The following is a 16,106-nucleotide window of genomic DNA, read 5'->3' as shown; positions in this document are numbered from 1 at the left end:
CCACAATTTTATATGGGTCAATTATAATGAAGCATATACTTTGTATTTCCAATATATTTTGTAACAAGATAAACAATATTACATAACAAAAATAAAACATAACTTGAAGGTACACGGTAGGCGCCAGGCGGATTATCTCTTTCGAAATATGTAATTGTTATCGGTAATATAACATTGCTGAAACAAAATTATGTTGTCATAAATATTTATATATATATTGCAAATGTGTAAAATTTTGTTATTGCAACTCACACAAATAATTTATTTAGCATTCGTGGCTACTAATGCACACTCCATGCAATCCTTTGTTGCACTTATTGCAAACTGTGCGTGATTTTCTCTTTGGGCCACCATCCTTTCTGCTGCACACCACGCAAACCCTTTCCAGTTTTTCAGGCAGTTTCCGTACACCTATGCGGGGCACATTTGTTGAAGTTTCCGCTAATGGTGTGTCGTGTGCTATCCTCTTTAGTGCCAACCATTCAGTGGTTATCGACTGGATAACATCAGTAATGAATTCCAGTCTTGTTTTGGTTTTGCCGTCTGTATTGTGCCGATATAATATGTAGGCATTCAACACCATTCGGGAGAAAATGGAGAAAACTACTTTTTTCCAATATTTGATGGCTCTTCTTTCATCTAAGTATGAATATAGCATCATGTCTGACGTGTCTACGCCTCCCATGTCTTTGTTATATTCAGCTACGATTGCTGGTTTTTCGACCTGTATTTGTGCATTCCTTTTCCTGATTGTAGTCGTTTTGTTCTGAGCCTTCTCAAATGTGGACATCAGTAAAACATTTTTCTTCTGCGACTTTTTTTCCCGGTACGCTAATAGTAAGACTTCATTATTTCGGGCGTACTTAGATGCGCCCTCTTGCAATTTAGTCTTCATAAATGATGGAATATATTTCCTGTTGCTGCGGATTGTGCCAGTCAGATATGTCCCTTTTTCAAACAGTGCTCTTGCTAAGGGAATGCTTGTAAAAAAGTTGTCTGCTACCACGTGATAGCCTTTCATAAAATAATTGCCCATATTCAATAATTTATGAATCACGACGTGGCCAAGACCATTCTTCTTTATTTCTTCTTTATCGGTTTGATCCCTAGCTCCTCTATAGCAGAAGAACGATAAGCAGTAATGGGTAACTGCATCAGTCAACATCCAAAACTTGATACCCCACCTGTGATGCTTTTTATTTGGCAGATATTGAATCAACGACGTTCTACACTTCGAGCCGACTAATGATTCGTCAATACTCAGATGTTGGTTAGGCGAATAATGAAATTTGAACTTATTGTTTGCATGGATAACGACTGGTTGAAATTTCGCTGTAGGGTCATATTCTGGATTATCACGTGCTGGTAATTTTTCATTGTCTACTACGTGGAAAAACCTACAAACTAATTGAAATCTGTTGCGACTGAACATTTGGCCAAACCATGGGATTTGTCTGTGGTTTGTTGACCAATAACTGAAAAGTGTCGGTCTACGTGTTATACCCATTTCCAAGAGCACAGCAATAAAAGCCCTTACTTCTGAAACTGTGGTTGCCTTCCACTCTGTTGTTCTGGATCCTGAGGGAACATTGATTCTATTGAGGAACTGCCTGGCATATCGATTCGTCTCATTTCTCAATAAGCTCAAAAATTCTTCCGTAAAAAAAAGATCAAAATACGCTCTCGGCATGGAATTTCTTGCTGGCATATGTTTAGGCCCAGCAATCTCCATAAATTGTGGGCGAGGATTATATTCGCTGTCGTTGGCCACGGTAACTTCACGGAAATCTCTCAGCTCTTCCTCGGTATCGTTTCCCTCTAATTCTGATTCGCTATCATCGCTCGCTTCACTATCACTGTAGATCTTACGTGGATGCCGACTTCTTGGTGCCACGATTTCTTCCTCGTCACTATGTGCTAGATTCAACTGGTCAACCATTCGGACTATTTCCGCGTCATCCATGACGGGTTTTTTTATAAAACGGTTGATGGTAAAATTTTCCTCAAAAGCAACAATGTTTGACACAAGCGAAAAACAACGGTAATAACACAAAACACGCTTTCAAACTGTAAATGGGACGAAATATACTGTTCACATCAACGATCGTGGAGAAACTAACTGATCCTACGTTTCGCTGCGGGAATGCGATGCTATTTTGTTATACAAAACACTGTCGACAAGTACCGATAAGGGTCCAAATCCACAGCGATTTACGCCGCAGATCGAATATCACCTGAGTGGCGACCATCGGTATTTATGTTAGACTTCGGTACCTCCAAGCGATAGAAAAAGGTCTTCGTCCACAAAGAGTTAAAACGAAAAACTATTTTTCTTAATTCTCTCATAGTGAAATTAGATCATTTATAACGTATTACAAATTTATTTTGAGATAGAGTTCTCCCGCAATGCGAATAGTAAAGCGCTACGAGGCGCGGGCCGATATATCGGCTCTGGCACTTCTCGCGAGTGTAGCAGGAGCCGATATATCGGCTCCCGGCACTCAAAGGGTTAAGCTGCTGCATGAACCAATCTATGCAATCGGCACCGCGTTTACTGTGGAACTCCGATAAAGTATCATCGTACGCGCAATGTACATAGTATGCTACACTGTGCGGCATATGCTTTTGAAATTCATGTGTTTTACGGTTTAAAACGTGATTTTGAAATTCATCAACCGGTGTTATGTTTAGGTTCTTTATAAATAAATGAACAAGACTATGTAAATAAAAGTAAGATTTATTAATAATAAATGATAGGATAATGTTGATGCGTCAATACGCTACAAGGGCTGAAGCCATTCTCCCTCAGTGTGTGCGCCCTCTAAGGCTCATACTGTACGTGTTGTACTAACCATTCAACATACATACAACAACCGGTATAGACTCTAATATACATTCGAGATCGGCGTAAACAACAAACGGGACGGTACCTTTGTTTTGAAAATTTGAAAATGTTAAATCTTTAGACTTGGGAAATTCCATGCGTACTTTATTTAACATAATGCAATATTCTCTATGGTTGTCGTAGGCGTGTTTCACGCTGAAGTGACACAAACATCTGTCACATAAAAACAGCTGACCATTATGATCAGACTATTGTTTGCTCACCAATCGTGAAAGATCTTTAATCCAAGCAAAGTAGAATCTTGATGTCAACTCGCGAGCCATATCATTTTCGTGGCAGTCATTACTTTCAACCATTAGAAGATGAATCGTGTCAATGTTCGCGGTACTCAAATGATCACTCAAATAAATTGGCACGATGACACTTTTCTCACCTCAAGCATGGGCTGAAAAGGTTTCAGACTCCACCCCGTATACATTGATTCGCAAATTATTTAATTTTTCAAACTTTTTCACATCGCGCAGAGTAGCGGGAAAATTGATACGCGTACAGTCAAACTCCTAAATATATCTACGATAATGATGTATCCTCTCAGCGTGGATGTTGGCTGGGTGGCGGCCTGCACCGGTAGCCCAGAAAAGACATCCTTCATTCTCGTTCCTCACGTTGACCACAGCCTTCTTACGTCGAATGTTCAATGGCAGCTCGATGAATGTTGAAGTAAAGCCCCCGCGGCGAGAGGCTGATAGCGGTTGATGTTTACAGCGATGTTGAGGATCTCAATCATACTCCAGCCGGAATTGCGTTGCTCGAAATCTTCCACCTTTGATAGCAGATCACCCCGTGCACGTGTAAACCAACCATTTATATCGCTCGATGGGAGAAGAATCGCCACGTTGGAGGTGTTGAAACTCTTAACTTCGGTGGAGATCTCTTCGTGCTTGACATTTTCGAATTTGCACGATAATATGAGGTTAACCTTCACATTTCCCTCCTCGCGCAGTATCAGCTCCAACTTCTCGGTGTCGACGCGCTGCACATCGTTCAGAAAGGCGTCCAAATTTTTATGACGGAGATTTGTGACAACCCCCGTTCTGATTCGGCTGGCAAAAGCTCTATCCACGTCATCCCATTGTACACCCGCAGGAGTACCAATATTTCCACCCGTCACCACTGCGCGCTGCTGCAACTGCCTGATCTTCGTCACTCAAGATTGTAGGAGTGCGATCGTATGTTGGATCCGTATTTTCGCACCAACAGTCGTTCCTCGTTGCATAGAAATATCGCGCAGAACTTGGATATTCACAATTCCAACATCAATCCAATGATTGATGTCAGCGTCATTCTATTCTCCGGGAGCTTGCTCTCTCAATAAATTGTACGTCCTCTCCATCTGCTCGGCAAGTCCCATGTACGCTTCGGCCAGGGTATGGACACTCAACAGTTTTTGAGGCAAATTATTCGTCGGTGTGGACTGGGCTATAGCCAACATAATAACAGTTTTCACTAACAAAATTATAGGAATTTCATATTTTTTCCCACAATAGTTGGTACATGTTGATTACGACGACCTCTGTTGATACTTACAAACAATAATCAAACCTCCTTCAAACAGTTTATCATTAACATTAACTTCATACAAGCCAATTATCAAAATAGCCTCTTGGTAATGGTAGTAATGTCGAACTTTTTGACCAAGGTTCAAATCCTGGTCAAGATTTTTTTTTTTTTTTTCAATTATCAATTTTAATAATATTCACACTTGAACGATTAAAAAAAAACAGAATATTGAAATAATTATTAAAATCATTTATTGAAAGTAAAATAATTATTTTTCGACAATAAACGAAAAATTTATTTAAAAATTCAGTATTACAGTAATTGAAATAATTATTAAAATAATTTACCGAAAGTGTAATAATTATTTTTCGACAACGAACGAAAAATTGATTTAAAAAGTCATTATTAAAATAAAAAAAAAATATATTACGAAGGTGAATAAGAGATTTACAGAAATAAGGATTAAGAAAGGCAAAGAACAGGATTTTTTTAATAATGAAAGGAAATTATATCACACAAGTTTTATTTTTAAAACTACAAATTTCATAAAAAAAATAAATAATTTATTAGATAATAATTTCTTTAAAATAAAATTATCATTTTTATATATAACACAAAGTTTAATATCTATTTAGCTTTTCCTATTTGTTGGGCAATTTTTATAGCATTTGCCGAGGGAACTTCAACGAGAGCTTGTTTAGAATTCAAGGCCTTGCACGACTCTGTTATTAATAATCGAGATAGTGAATTAATTAATTTCCCAGTTACTGTGTCTCTGTGATCGGGACAATTAAACCAATCTAAGTTACATTCATTAAGTACCCTTCCATCGCATAATGAGACAATATCTTCGTGATGCAAGTTTGATACAATATTTCTATTGTAAGTATCAACAGCTTTAAAAACGTAATTTTTAAAGACCAGATTGCTCAGCATTATCAATGAATAATACTTTACAAACTGAACAATCAGTATTTTTTAATTTTTTTAACAATCTTTGTCCGATAATATCTGCTGCCACACAATTATTCAGAGGGACAAAGTTATCACTTTCCAATTTTTCGTCAAGATTTTCTAATTCTGGGAAATAGTATTCGCAACAATCCGTATTATCAGTAAGATGTAACGTAGGTGGAAAGCTGTCATTGCAGTCGTTGCTCGTCGATGAAGCTGCTTGGTTTTTATCTTCATAATATTCTATTGCGAACATTGCGTTATCATTAGATATCTCCGGGGCTTGAATACAACGGTTTTCAACTTCATGATAAGCCACATGAAATTTATTTGTATCTTGTGAAAGTAGATCTCCCAGATTTATAATCATCGATGATTTTTCTTCAGCTTCACAATTAAAACCTGGGCGATAAGTACCAGCAAATCTCGTAACCAAAGCAGTTTTAAAGGCAGCTTCCAAGTGCAAACAAGTCGGGTGGTGACAGTCGCCACATTCCTGCCGCATGAGTCCGAAGAAGTTTTCAAGTCCGTCTTGATTTAAATACCGTGAATTTAGTTGATTAAATCCTTCTGACTGCAAATCTTCCCATAAACCTTGCATCGAGCGAAGAGTAACAGCTAGAGCATCTGGAGTCGGCGTATTGACTTTTTTACCGGTGCTGTATTCAAACCAAAATTTTGTGGCGGCTATATTTTGGTATCGTCTCCATTGTTCGTCATGAGGTGATGAAGTGGTAACTTGTTTTCTTGTTGTATTAGCTTTTGGGTCAGTAGGTTTATCACTGCCATTAGTCATGTCGAACATTAAATCAATGTCTTCCAAAATACTAGCTGTTTCCCAAATTTTAACATGCTCCATAACATTGATTAAGCCCTCATTCAATTTATGATTTGCCATTTGCCGAAGACCATTGGCAACTGTACAGCTAAAAATTTGAGCAGCAAATTTTACCCTCATTTTGGTTTTTCCGGTTGGAAATACGTGTTCTTCGGTTAAGATTAATTTGTCTGAAAGCTTAGGATTAAAAAGATAAAGTTCTATAATGTGTCGCCAGTAACCAATTTTCCCGTCCCATTTGATGCAATTACCAGGATATAATAACTTATTTCTTCGTCCCTCTGGTTGCTTCTTTAACCACGAATCAATGTCACCACACATATTATTTCTTGTCGTCTTAAGAACAGATCGATTCGCTGTTTTAATTCTCCTTTGTTTGAAGTTCTCCTCACGAGAGCTGAAGATGCAAGACTATCTTTCTGATCTGAAATTCAGACTTTTATAGCCGTATCCCTCCCACCAGGCACACAGAATCCTTGAAAAACTTTTAGAAGCTACCGAAATGATGTGTATTCGATTGTGTGGGTAACATTAGATGTGTACGGTTCGATTTCTTTCTTACTCCTCGTTGATATGACGACACTCGATCCAATCGGCTTCGCGTTCATCGTCATCTAGTTCGATGTCCGATAATATTGCAATCACGTCGTTTTGCCATTTTTGAAAAGTCAGGATTACCGTTTTGTCCTGAAAATATATCCTGTGTAGTCTGTGCGGTTGCACACGAGCTCTCCGGACACGCTCAACGAGCCACCGAAGATCTTGTAGCGAAAACTCTGACGTCGCGTTGCTAAATCCGATAATTATTTCATCGCCGGTAAGTTCGTTATTACGTATCATTACAATTTTAACCCTTAATAGTCACACCTCCAAATTGTGACGTATAAGTCATTGGGGGTGTAATCCACCCCACTCACTTAGGATAGTGAGAAATAATTGAAAAATTAAAAAAAAAAAAATTCTGCAATGTATTTTCAATCCTTGTGTGTAAGACTATGCCAAATATTTTCAAGTCGTGTAATTATTAATATAAAAAAAAAAAATGTTGAAAAAAAATCTTTTTTCACAAAAAAATCATGCAGATTTGAATTTTCAATAAAAAAAAAAAAAAAAAATCGTTTCATTAACCTGAAATAGCATACTTTCAAGTGGGAATGATGAAATTAGCGACCGTTCCAAAAACCATATTTATTTGGACGTCTGAAGTGCGGGTTTGGTAACAAATAATGATACGCCGATGTTGTTTTCATGAGCGATGTTTTATTGTGAAAAAGGCTTAATAAAAATATGGAAAAATATAAATACCCGATTAAATTTCATTCACACTCTTTGGCCCGTGTTGTTCTCCCCTAGCCTGGTTCGACTGGTCGGCTCACAATAGATAAATTAACATTAATTTCGTTGGAGCTTACAAGACGTTCCGAAGGGCGCAGACGACAACTTGGTCGACGGACCGTTGATATGGATATGAGTTTGAAGAAATGATGTATACTCTTGTAATATTGACTTTGGTTGTCTACGGTATTTTATTCCATGTCTACGAAGCTCCCTTTTGGTAGTGAAATATGTACGGGTTTCTCTAATATCTAAATAATATTAATACATAAGAATGAGACATAGCACGAGCGGTACGAGTGACAAGTTAATCCAATTGTCAGCAGCGCTACATCATATTTCCTGGAATTCTTTCATGTAAGTAAACATGTTTATTGCTTGAGGTCACCTACAATTGGTTTGCGGCCACGTTACGCACATAAACTGAGTGTTCATTGGCTTGTCAAAATTAGGAACAACATAACACTGATGGTTCGAAACGGCCAGTTAATTTGTAGCATTCCAACGTACACAACGTGTCCACGACGCAAAACCGTGCAACGAATAAAATGAATGTTCGCTCTTCGTCAAACATGGGGTTGATTCACCAGCATCGTGTCGATTCGGAAAAGATTGTGGCGAACGCTGAACCGAAAACCCTAATGAGCCATGACTCTGACGCTCGGCCTATCACCTGTACATCGCTGGGCCCTGCTGGCACTCGTCGGGCAAAGTAGAGAATCACTTCGGAAGATGCATTCCCTTACATCAAACAACTTTTTAACTCTGTTTGAATTTTATTCTGAATTTTTTTTCACAGGAATGAATCTGGACGGAGCCCGGTAAAGGCGCAATCTCCTGCGACTCCGTATCAACTGGATCATATGATCGCCTACCTCGAACGGAATCCTCACATTGCCCTGAGGAAATTTCGAACGCCGGGCAGTTCACACGATCCCTCAGCTTCGTGGGAGCAGTTGGCAGAAGAATTGAACGCGTTGTGGAAAAACGGTGCACCCAAAGATACCAAGAAATGGAAAAACGTGAGTTTATCAGCAAATTTATTCTTCGGTAAAATCATTTGTCATACAAGAAACTTGTACCTTGACCACTTTACAATTTCCGATGGTCACCTTCTATAAAATATTACAGGTGTGGTACGACCAGAGGAACGCAGCGGTGCGTAAAATAAAGAATATCCATCAAGTTGGAACTTCCAATGAGAGGTCTCATTTGCGTCTTCAGAAATTGAACGTTCGGGAGAAAAGAATTTATCTCTCTTGAAATATAGCGACGATCACGACGTCAAAAAAGAAATTCTACATACCGCAGATGAAGAGTTGGTAAATGTTCGTTGTACTTTTTCAAGCTCAACAGTAAAACTGTAGCATAAGCATTCAATTTTATTTCTTTAATTATTACAGGCACTCCCGGAGAGCAGGCTTCAAAAGGATTTAAAAAAAGGACCAAAAGACGGAAGTATTCCCTCGGGGATGCAGAGCACCAGAAGCGACATCGAGAACAATTATACTGGTCAGTGTTTCCATTTCAATACTCCATGTAACATAACAAACTTTTTTTTATGTAAAAGTAAAACATTTCTTGTTTGATAAGCAGATCAGGAGTTGCTCGAAATTCTGGAAGGGTTCGAGAACACCGAGTTGGGTAGCATCATGCTGAACGAATGGCCGACAGCGGGGCTAGTGCCACTTTCATCATTGGAAGTTGAAGCTAATCTACCCGATACCCGTAAATCTCCGAGCAAGCGAGAATCATCATTTGCCCCGGCCCCGGAAGTTACAGAACTTGCCTCAAATCCTGTTCCTCCAACGGACCAGGATTCGTCGTTCGCAGCTCTGGAAGTTACGGAACCTGTCCGGAAACCTCTTCTCCTTCGTACGAGAAGTTCATCTTCCGCAGCGATAGGAGGTACAGGCCCTGCCTCGAAACTTAGTTTTCAAACGACAGGAAATTCATTGAATGCAGCGTTGGACGCCATGGCCAAAAACGAAAGAGTAACAGAACCCGTGGCCCTGAAACCTCTTTCTCTAAAAGTACAAAATTCACAGTATGAACCTGTGGAACATACTGACTCAACCCCAGAACCACTTCCTCCAAAGGAAAGAAATCCATGGCCTGCACCTACGGTAATAGAAGCAGGCACTTCTTCAGAACGCTCTCAATCTCTGCATCAAGAAGAATCATCGTGTACAGCGGTTGTGAATGAAGCAGCTGCTGTAGCTAAGCCCGGTTGTCCTTTGAGCTTTCAAGAATCGACTTCTGCTGTTCAAAAGTCACCAGAACCGGAGCCATCAAGCTCGAGACAAAAGTTGCATCAACAACCGTGCTACGGTCGTCCGAGAAAGATTCAGAAAGTCGCAAAGAATCGTAAGATTTTTCACAGCCCCTCCCCTCCCCCCCCTATATTACGTAATTTTTATTAAAAAGAAAATATCGCACGTTTTTCGATTGTTATTTATATGTTTATTTAAATATAAATATAAATAAAAAATACAACATAATATTAATCAATCAGTTGACCATGGATTTTTTAGCCATTCTTCCATTGATTCAATTACTGGCATAAATGAATCTGTTTTGCAAGTATCATTTCGGCGATCGACGCAATTTTGCACGTCCTCTATTCCAATCGCACTTTCTGAACACCAATCAGAATGCTTGCAACCTGTATTTTCTTTAAATATAGCATCTAAATCGTATTCCTTAAAATGTTTTATCGCAGATGCGATTACTTTTGGACTTTTTAGAAGATCCGTGCCCGAAACATTACACCCTCTTGGTGGACGTATGAGGGAAAAAGAAGATGCTAAGCGATATACTTGGGCAAACATTTTTGGATCGGGATGATCATTTCCTCCACAAGAATATCTCATGACAGAAAAAAATCTCTGAAATTGAAAGTAGATAAATATCCATTAGGAAATAATAATAATAATAAGTAATGGTAAAACAATGTTGATTTGTATAACTACCTCCAAAGGGTCTTGGGATAAAGTTGCTGTCATCAAATATTTAGAATCACAAACGTCTTTGAGCATGTCCAAAATTTCTAGTGTTGCCCGTAAGGTAACTTTTAACCCTACTGAAGTACTCCTCGAAACAGGTATTTTCTTCTCAAACTTTTCCCAATCTTCATAAAATTGGAGGAATTTCAGTATTGCCTGAAATACGTTAATACAAAATAAGTATAGAAGCATCATGACCGTGTAATAAATCATTGATAAAACAATAACAAAAAAATTATAAAACAATAGAAAAATTTGCAGATTTACAATTTCTTGAGTTCATGAATGCATACAGACACAGTATTTTAAATTTCTTTTGAAACGTTCTTCACCTACAAAAATTTTGATGAGATAAATTTTTGCAAACTACTTGTAATATAACAAGTTTACGTTTTGCATTGAATACCTGAGCGTCTTTGTATGCCACCAATTATCGTAATATGAGCCAAAGCTTTCTCAATTGATTATTTTCCAATTAAACCTACAAACTTACAATATTTTATTATTTTGATTCATTTTATAATGATTCTTACCTGTTTGTTACGACAATCATCTTTAGCGTACAAAGCATCTCCTGGTATATGCGATGACATAGCTTGGACTAAGTTGAAAATGAGATCAATAAACTTTTGCGTCGGAGTCGAATCTTTTAATTTATTGCACATTGGTTGGTAGTGTGCCATCGCAACAGATACCTCATGACCAAACACCTGTAAGATAATTTATAATAAAGTAATCAAAGAAAAGAGGATTATTTTATTAGTAGATATTAGTAAAGATTTTGAAATATACATACTTCAGTTGCTAGAGGAACATTCATCGCTTGAAAGCCGTTTGGTTTCAAGTGCGCTGGTGTTAGCTTGTAAGCAATTTTCATGTTTGGTTGCCGATAATTTTCCTCTTCCAAGAGAGCTTCCCAATGCCGTTTTTCAACAGTTCCGTAAGGTGTTTGAAAAATTTACAATAGTAATAATAACAGCAACTAAACAAAAATATTATTTATCAATTATACCTTGAACTCTTGAAGTCTATCATCTAACGTAGAAGTTCGAAAGCATTTGAGTAAATGATTGAAATCTGATATCATCCGTAATCGCCTCAAGCTATCGCAAGGATGTTCACAGCTGATGTTGTTTTCGTCTACACCAAAAATTTCCCAAACGCCTCGGTTCCATGATGCACCATCTATAATAACAGCATCAATACATATAGGACTATTTTCCATAAGCACGATACATTCTAAAATGTGCTTATGTAGTGGTTCGCTTTTACACGCATTCTTTGAAAGGAAGCAATCCAAGGATTGAACCCATCTACCTCTGAAAGGTACAAATTTAAAAACTAAGGCACGATCTGCCGTTTTATTTTTCAAATCATCGGGGGTATGTCTTCCCAAGTCCACAAAGCCGCAAAATTTCATAGATTGTTGGTCGAAAAATACTCCTTCGCTCAATTTCATTTCGTCAACCAAAATCACCCCTCGTTTGTCTCCTTCCTGCATTGTCTCAGATCTTTCTTTCAAGCTGTGAAAAGTAGCAGCTTGAAAGCCATAAGCAGACGAACTAATTTTTCTGATAAATTTATTTATTTAATCAATTGATGGGAGAGGTAAAATGTTGCGTATGCGTAAAAATTGATACATGGTTCTATTTTTTAAACGAATCAATATACACTCGTATATCCACTGTAACGTATATCGTCGACCTTTCACACTTTTTTTTTTTGCAACTGCAAACCATGAATTTACGGCATTTTGAAAGTCTGTAGGTAACTTCTGAATGGCATCTTGTACTACAGCCTCTGACTTTTTGGCACACTCGGACTTAACCATAAATATTTGTTCTTTCAGTCGATTTTTCGGCAAAGAAGTTATAAATTGTAAACGTCACTAATTTAATAACAATATTAAAAAATTTGCAATATTACTAAATTCATGACATAGTTGATACTTTGCAACTGATTAACCTTCATGGTAGTGCCAAGGTTATCATTCTACGAAGTTTCAGTATAAGTAATATTAATGTCCTATTATAACTAATTAAGATACTAATATTTTTATTCAATATCGCATGAAAGGTGTCGCATATATAGCGTACTGCAAGTGCTAAAGATATAAATAATGATGTATTGCAAACTTACAGTTATCCATCGGCAGCTTTTTACATCAAAAAATAATAATAAATTCATCGTAAGTTTGGTAACAAATCTTTTTAAGATATCGAGTTAATATTTAACATTAATTAACGTTCCATTTAAAAATGTCCAATACTATTTTCTTCGATATCTGTCTAAAGTGAAAAAAGCTAATACCGCAGAATAATATTCTACTACAAATATTCGTTAATATTAGTTTCATGTCCTATTAACATTGAAAATTATGAAACAATTATTACTTATTATTATATCAACTTCTAATGTTTGACTACTACATCTATGCAAGCACAATAAATTAATTTTATAATTATTTTATTAACTTCATAATTACAATATACAAAATTATAATCCTACTTTACTTTGTTGTAATTAGAATGAGAAAACTTGCTTTATTTAATAATAAAATCTTTTCTTCCAGAATTACAAAAAATATACAAATTTTATAGACAAATCTTCAATACACTGGAATAAGTGTAAAAATAATAACTATTTCAGCAAAAATATATATGTACAATTTTTATATACAAATCAAAACTATTTTAGCCGAAATATTATTGAGATTTCATTGCTCACGTTCGCTGAAGAATTTTTTGAAAATATTTTAGTTAGTATTTATATATGCTAAATGAATACTTAATGTTTATTTCTTTCGAATTTTTGTTACAATTATTCATGTCTCTGAATCCCTCCTAAGAATGTATTTTTGATTCACTACGCAGCCGTTGAAAGAGCACAAATATGAACATGAGTATTCTGTTAAAAAACAAATAATGTGATAATATTGTAATACCATAATTACAAACCATAACCACAATGCCATAAGCACAATACAAAAATTGTTAAAAATCTTGGATCCAGATTTTCAATATTTAATCGAACCAGCTTGATTATAAATATTTTTCTTCACTGCTTCAACGTTTTCATCTGTTGTTGACGTGCTGGGGCGTCCAGAGCGAGGTTCGTCATTGGCATCTTCTCGGCCATCTTGGAAGAGCTTGTACCACTTGTAAACGTTTTTTTTACTAAGAGTAGACTCACCGTATGCCACTGTCAACATTTCAAGTGTTTTGGAGCACTTAATTCCATTTTTTACACAAAATTTGATGCAAATTCTTTGATCCATTTTTCTTGATAGCAAAAAATCGCCGAGCACACCAAAATACGTCTCACCTTTGTATCTGTCAAAAACAAACTAAACATGCTATACACTTGAAACTGTGTACAGATGTTCGGGACAAGTGTACCAACATAACATAAAAAAAAATCGAAGATCGAACGGACATAGCCCGCGAAATTAGAAAAGTCACCTTACTTTTTGAACACACCTCGTATATAAATATAATATAAATATAAGTATAAATTCATGCTCATTCAATAATGCTCATAGTTATTTAAAAAAACTTACCGTTCTTTTTAAACGTTTGCATATTTCAACTAGATTTGAAGCACGTCGTTTTATAGCTGTTACTCTCTCTAAATTAATGGAAGTTGAATCACGTTTCTGTAAGCGATTTCTTAAAATTCGACAATATTTACATCTTGGATTGGGCTGATTTCTTTTGTAAGTATCTTCACCAATAATGACACCTTTGCAAATTCTCGAATATCTGAAAATTTACGTAATTGTTAAAATTTAAATCGTATTCAACTCTTCTTAGTAGTTCATTAATTTATGCATGTAAAAAATAAATCATTCTTACCTACAACTGTCGACTTGAGTGCCCACGCACAATGGCCATCTCTACAAATTTTAAGTTATCGTAAATATCACGAAACGAATCGATTTTCTCGTTCAATAACAATTCTTCATTATTAGGGAAAATTACCTGCAATGTTATACAAATAAATTATTGTTACTAAAAAAAAATAAACGGGATAAATTTACTCGGGCATTGATTAATACTTACTGTAATTGACGTATCCTCGTTTAATCGCAGATGGTTTTAGATTTGCCTGATTGTTTCGTCTATCCGCATGAATATCAGTCCATCTGGTTTATCTAAATATAACCAAGACGGCGGTAATGAAATTTTTTTGATCTTAGCTCTGAAATCTTCCAATCGTGCCCTTGCTTCGGTTTCCTGCTGATTTTCGATAATATCATGTACATGTTGACTTAACGGTGGTTCGTCTAACAAGGAAACGTTTTCAGGTGTCCCCCTCCTGTTAAATTTTAACCTTCCAGCAACGTAGATGCACGTGCTCTGAGTAAAAGAGAAATATTTTAATTGAGTGAATATTTTATTTTAGTGAATTTTCGAAATTTAATTTAGTTAAAATGGATCGAAAACCCGCCAAAAGTAGTACTTTTCGTGCTGGCCGATTAAAGAAAAGGCGATTCCACGGCAATAGATTTACTGTAGAAGAAGATACTAGTTTTACAAGTGCATCAGCAACTAAATTAAGCAAATCTAATGACGAAGAAGTGATCATTTCCAATAAGAACTATAGGAACTGTAGCGGCTGTGTATGATTTACCAATGACTAGTTGTGGCTCAAGATCTGAAGGCACCAAAGCGCCTCGTTCTTCTTGCTCTCGCTCTTATAACTTTGCGGACTTAGTAAAACTCTGAGAGATCTCACTGTAATCTGACCATAACATGCGCTTACCTTGTGATAACAAATCTCGGACTGGACTGTCGCAAGTGTGCAAAACGACTGAAATCTTCAGACATTCATTTATTTAGATTAGCCTGTAATTTATTTTACTGAAAAGCTCATACACCCGCTGTGTTGTAATTGACGACTTCGTGACAGCCCAACTTATAGTATAATAGGAAACATATTGGTTCAGAATTGCTTTATTGCGCAAAGTGAATAGAGTAAAAATATTAATGTATCCATTTATTCGAATTAATTTGCCATTTGTTCAGCTTGCGAGGCCAGGTGTAACAGTATATAATTATATAAATTGCTTTAACACTAAACTTAAAGATATTTCTACTGTGAACAATGTCATGACGACCACTAACACAAACATATTCACCAGTGCTGTAAATCAGTCTGTAAATCTCTCATCAGTGCTGTAAATCACTGTGACACTTCTCGGAGGCGTAGGTGTAAGCGGCCCGCCCGATACATCTGTTCCCCATCTCAGAAGTAAATTGCAGCTCCCAAAATAACATTCAAGCTTGAGATGCGATTTCCAATGTGTGACCCGCCTTTACCCAAAAGCTTGATCGAAGGCTCCAAGACGCCCGACAACCAGTAATTCACATGCTGGAAGCAGAAGTGATGGAAGTGGCCGGCTGCACATGCGTTGTCTGGAGACGGTTCGAACTTTGCAGCGATCTCAGGGTCGACATCCAAATGGCAGGGACAGCCCGTGCAGAAATTTGAACTGGAAAGCCAGGCTACTCTCTAGCACCTCGTAGTGATTTACTGGCTAGCGCAACCTGTACAGGCCCTGCCTCGG

General features: G+C 37.0%; 4 protein-coding genes across 7 annotated transcripts; 1 reads left to right on the top strand and 3 right to left on the bottom strand.

Moving 5' to 3' along the window:
- Positions 1–265: 265 nt before the first annotated feature.
- Positions 266–1,963, bottom strand: LOC107217860 (piggyBac transposable element-derived protein 4-like). Its single transcript, XM_015655544.2, has one exon. The coding sequence runs from the start codon at positions 1,961–1,963 to the stop codon at positions 266–268; it is 1,698 nt and encodes a 565-aa protein (XP_015511030.2).
- Positions 1,964–5,022: 3,059 nt separating this feature from the next.
- LOC124293089 lies at positions 5,023–6,807 on the bottom strand. The gene has a single exon (XM_046732407.1). It carries the CDS (start codon positions 6,516–6,518, stop codon positions 5,319–5,321), a length of 1,200 nt encoding a protein of 399 aa, XP_046588363.1. The 5' UTR covers positions 6,519–6,807; the 3' UTR covers positions 5,023–5,318.
- Position 6,808: 1 nt separating this feature from the next.
- On the top strand, positions 6,809–10,400 carry LOC107222250. 2 transcript variants are annotated; one of them, XM_046732409.1, is made up of 6 exons: positions 6,809–8,244; positions 8,332–8,554; positions 8,664–8,860; positions 8,936–9,044; positions 9,129–9,899; positions 10,280–10,400. In XM_046732409.1, exons 4-6 carry the CDS (start codon positions 9,005–9,007, stop codon positions 10,321–10,323), a joined length of 855 nt encoding a protein of 284 aa, XP_046588365.1. In that variant the 5' UTR covers positions 6,809–8,244; positions 8,332–8,554; positions 8,664–8,860; positions 8,936–9,004; the 3' UTR covers positions 10,324–10,400. The 2 variants fall into 2 exon arrangements, with proteins under 2 accessions (XP_046588365.1, XP_046588364.1); XM_046732408.1 differs by having other exon boundaries at positions 9,129–10,400.
- LOC124293088 lies at positions 10,040–16,099 on the bottom strand. Of its 3 annotated transcripts, XM_046732406.1 has the most exons (8): positions 14,599–16,099; positions 14,392–14,517; positions 14,097–14,298; positions 11,550–11,722; positions 11,334–11,486; positions 11,071–11,247; positions 10,505–10,693; positions 10,040–10,420 (listed from the first exon to the last, which is right to left on the bottom strand). In XM_046732406.1, the coding sequence occupies exons 3-8, from the start codon at positions 14,116–14,118 to the stop codon at positions 10,040–10,042; spliced, it is 1,095 nt and encodes a 364-aa protein (XP_046588362.1). In that variant the 5' UTR covers positions 14,119–14,298; positions 14,392–14,517; positions 14,599–16,099. The 3 variants fall into 3 exon arrangements, with proteins under 3 accessions (XP_046588362.1, XP_046588361.1, XP_046588360.1); XM_046732405.1 differs by lacking the exons at positions 14,097–14,298; positions 14,392–14,517; positions 14,599–16,099 and adding an exon at positions 13,730–13,837; XM_046732404.1 differs by lacking the exons at positions 14,097–14,298; positions 14,392–14,517; positions 14,599–16,099 and having other exon boundaries at positions 11,550–12,038.
- Between the last annotated feature and the right edge of the window lie 7 nt (positions 16,100–16,106).

Source organism: Neodiprion lecontei, chromosome 2 (assembly GCF_021901455.1).
Source record: "Neodiprion lecontei isolate iyNeoLeco1 chromosome 2, iyNeoLeco1.1, whole genome shotgun sequence".
Lineage (NCBI taxonomy): Eukaryota > Metazoa > Arthropoda > Insecta > Hymenoptera > Diprionidae > Neodiprion > Neodiprion lecontei.
Note: the sequence above shows the minus strand (reverse complement) of the source record. Positions and strands in the feature narration are given on the sequence as shown.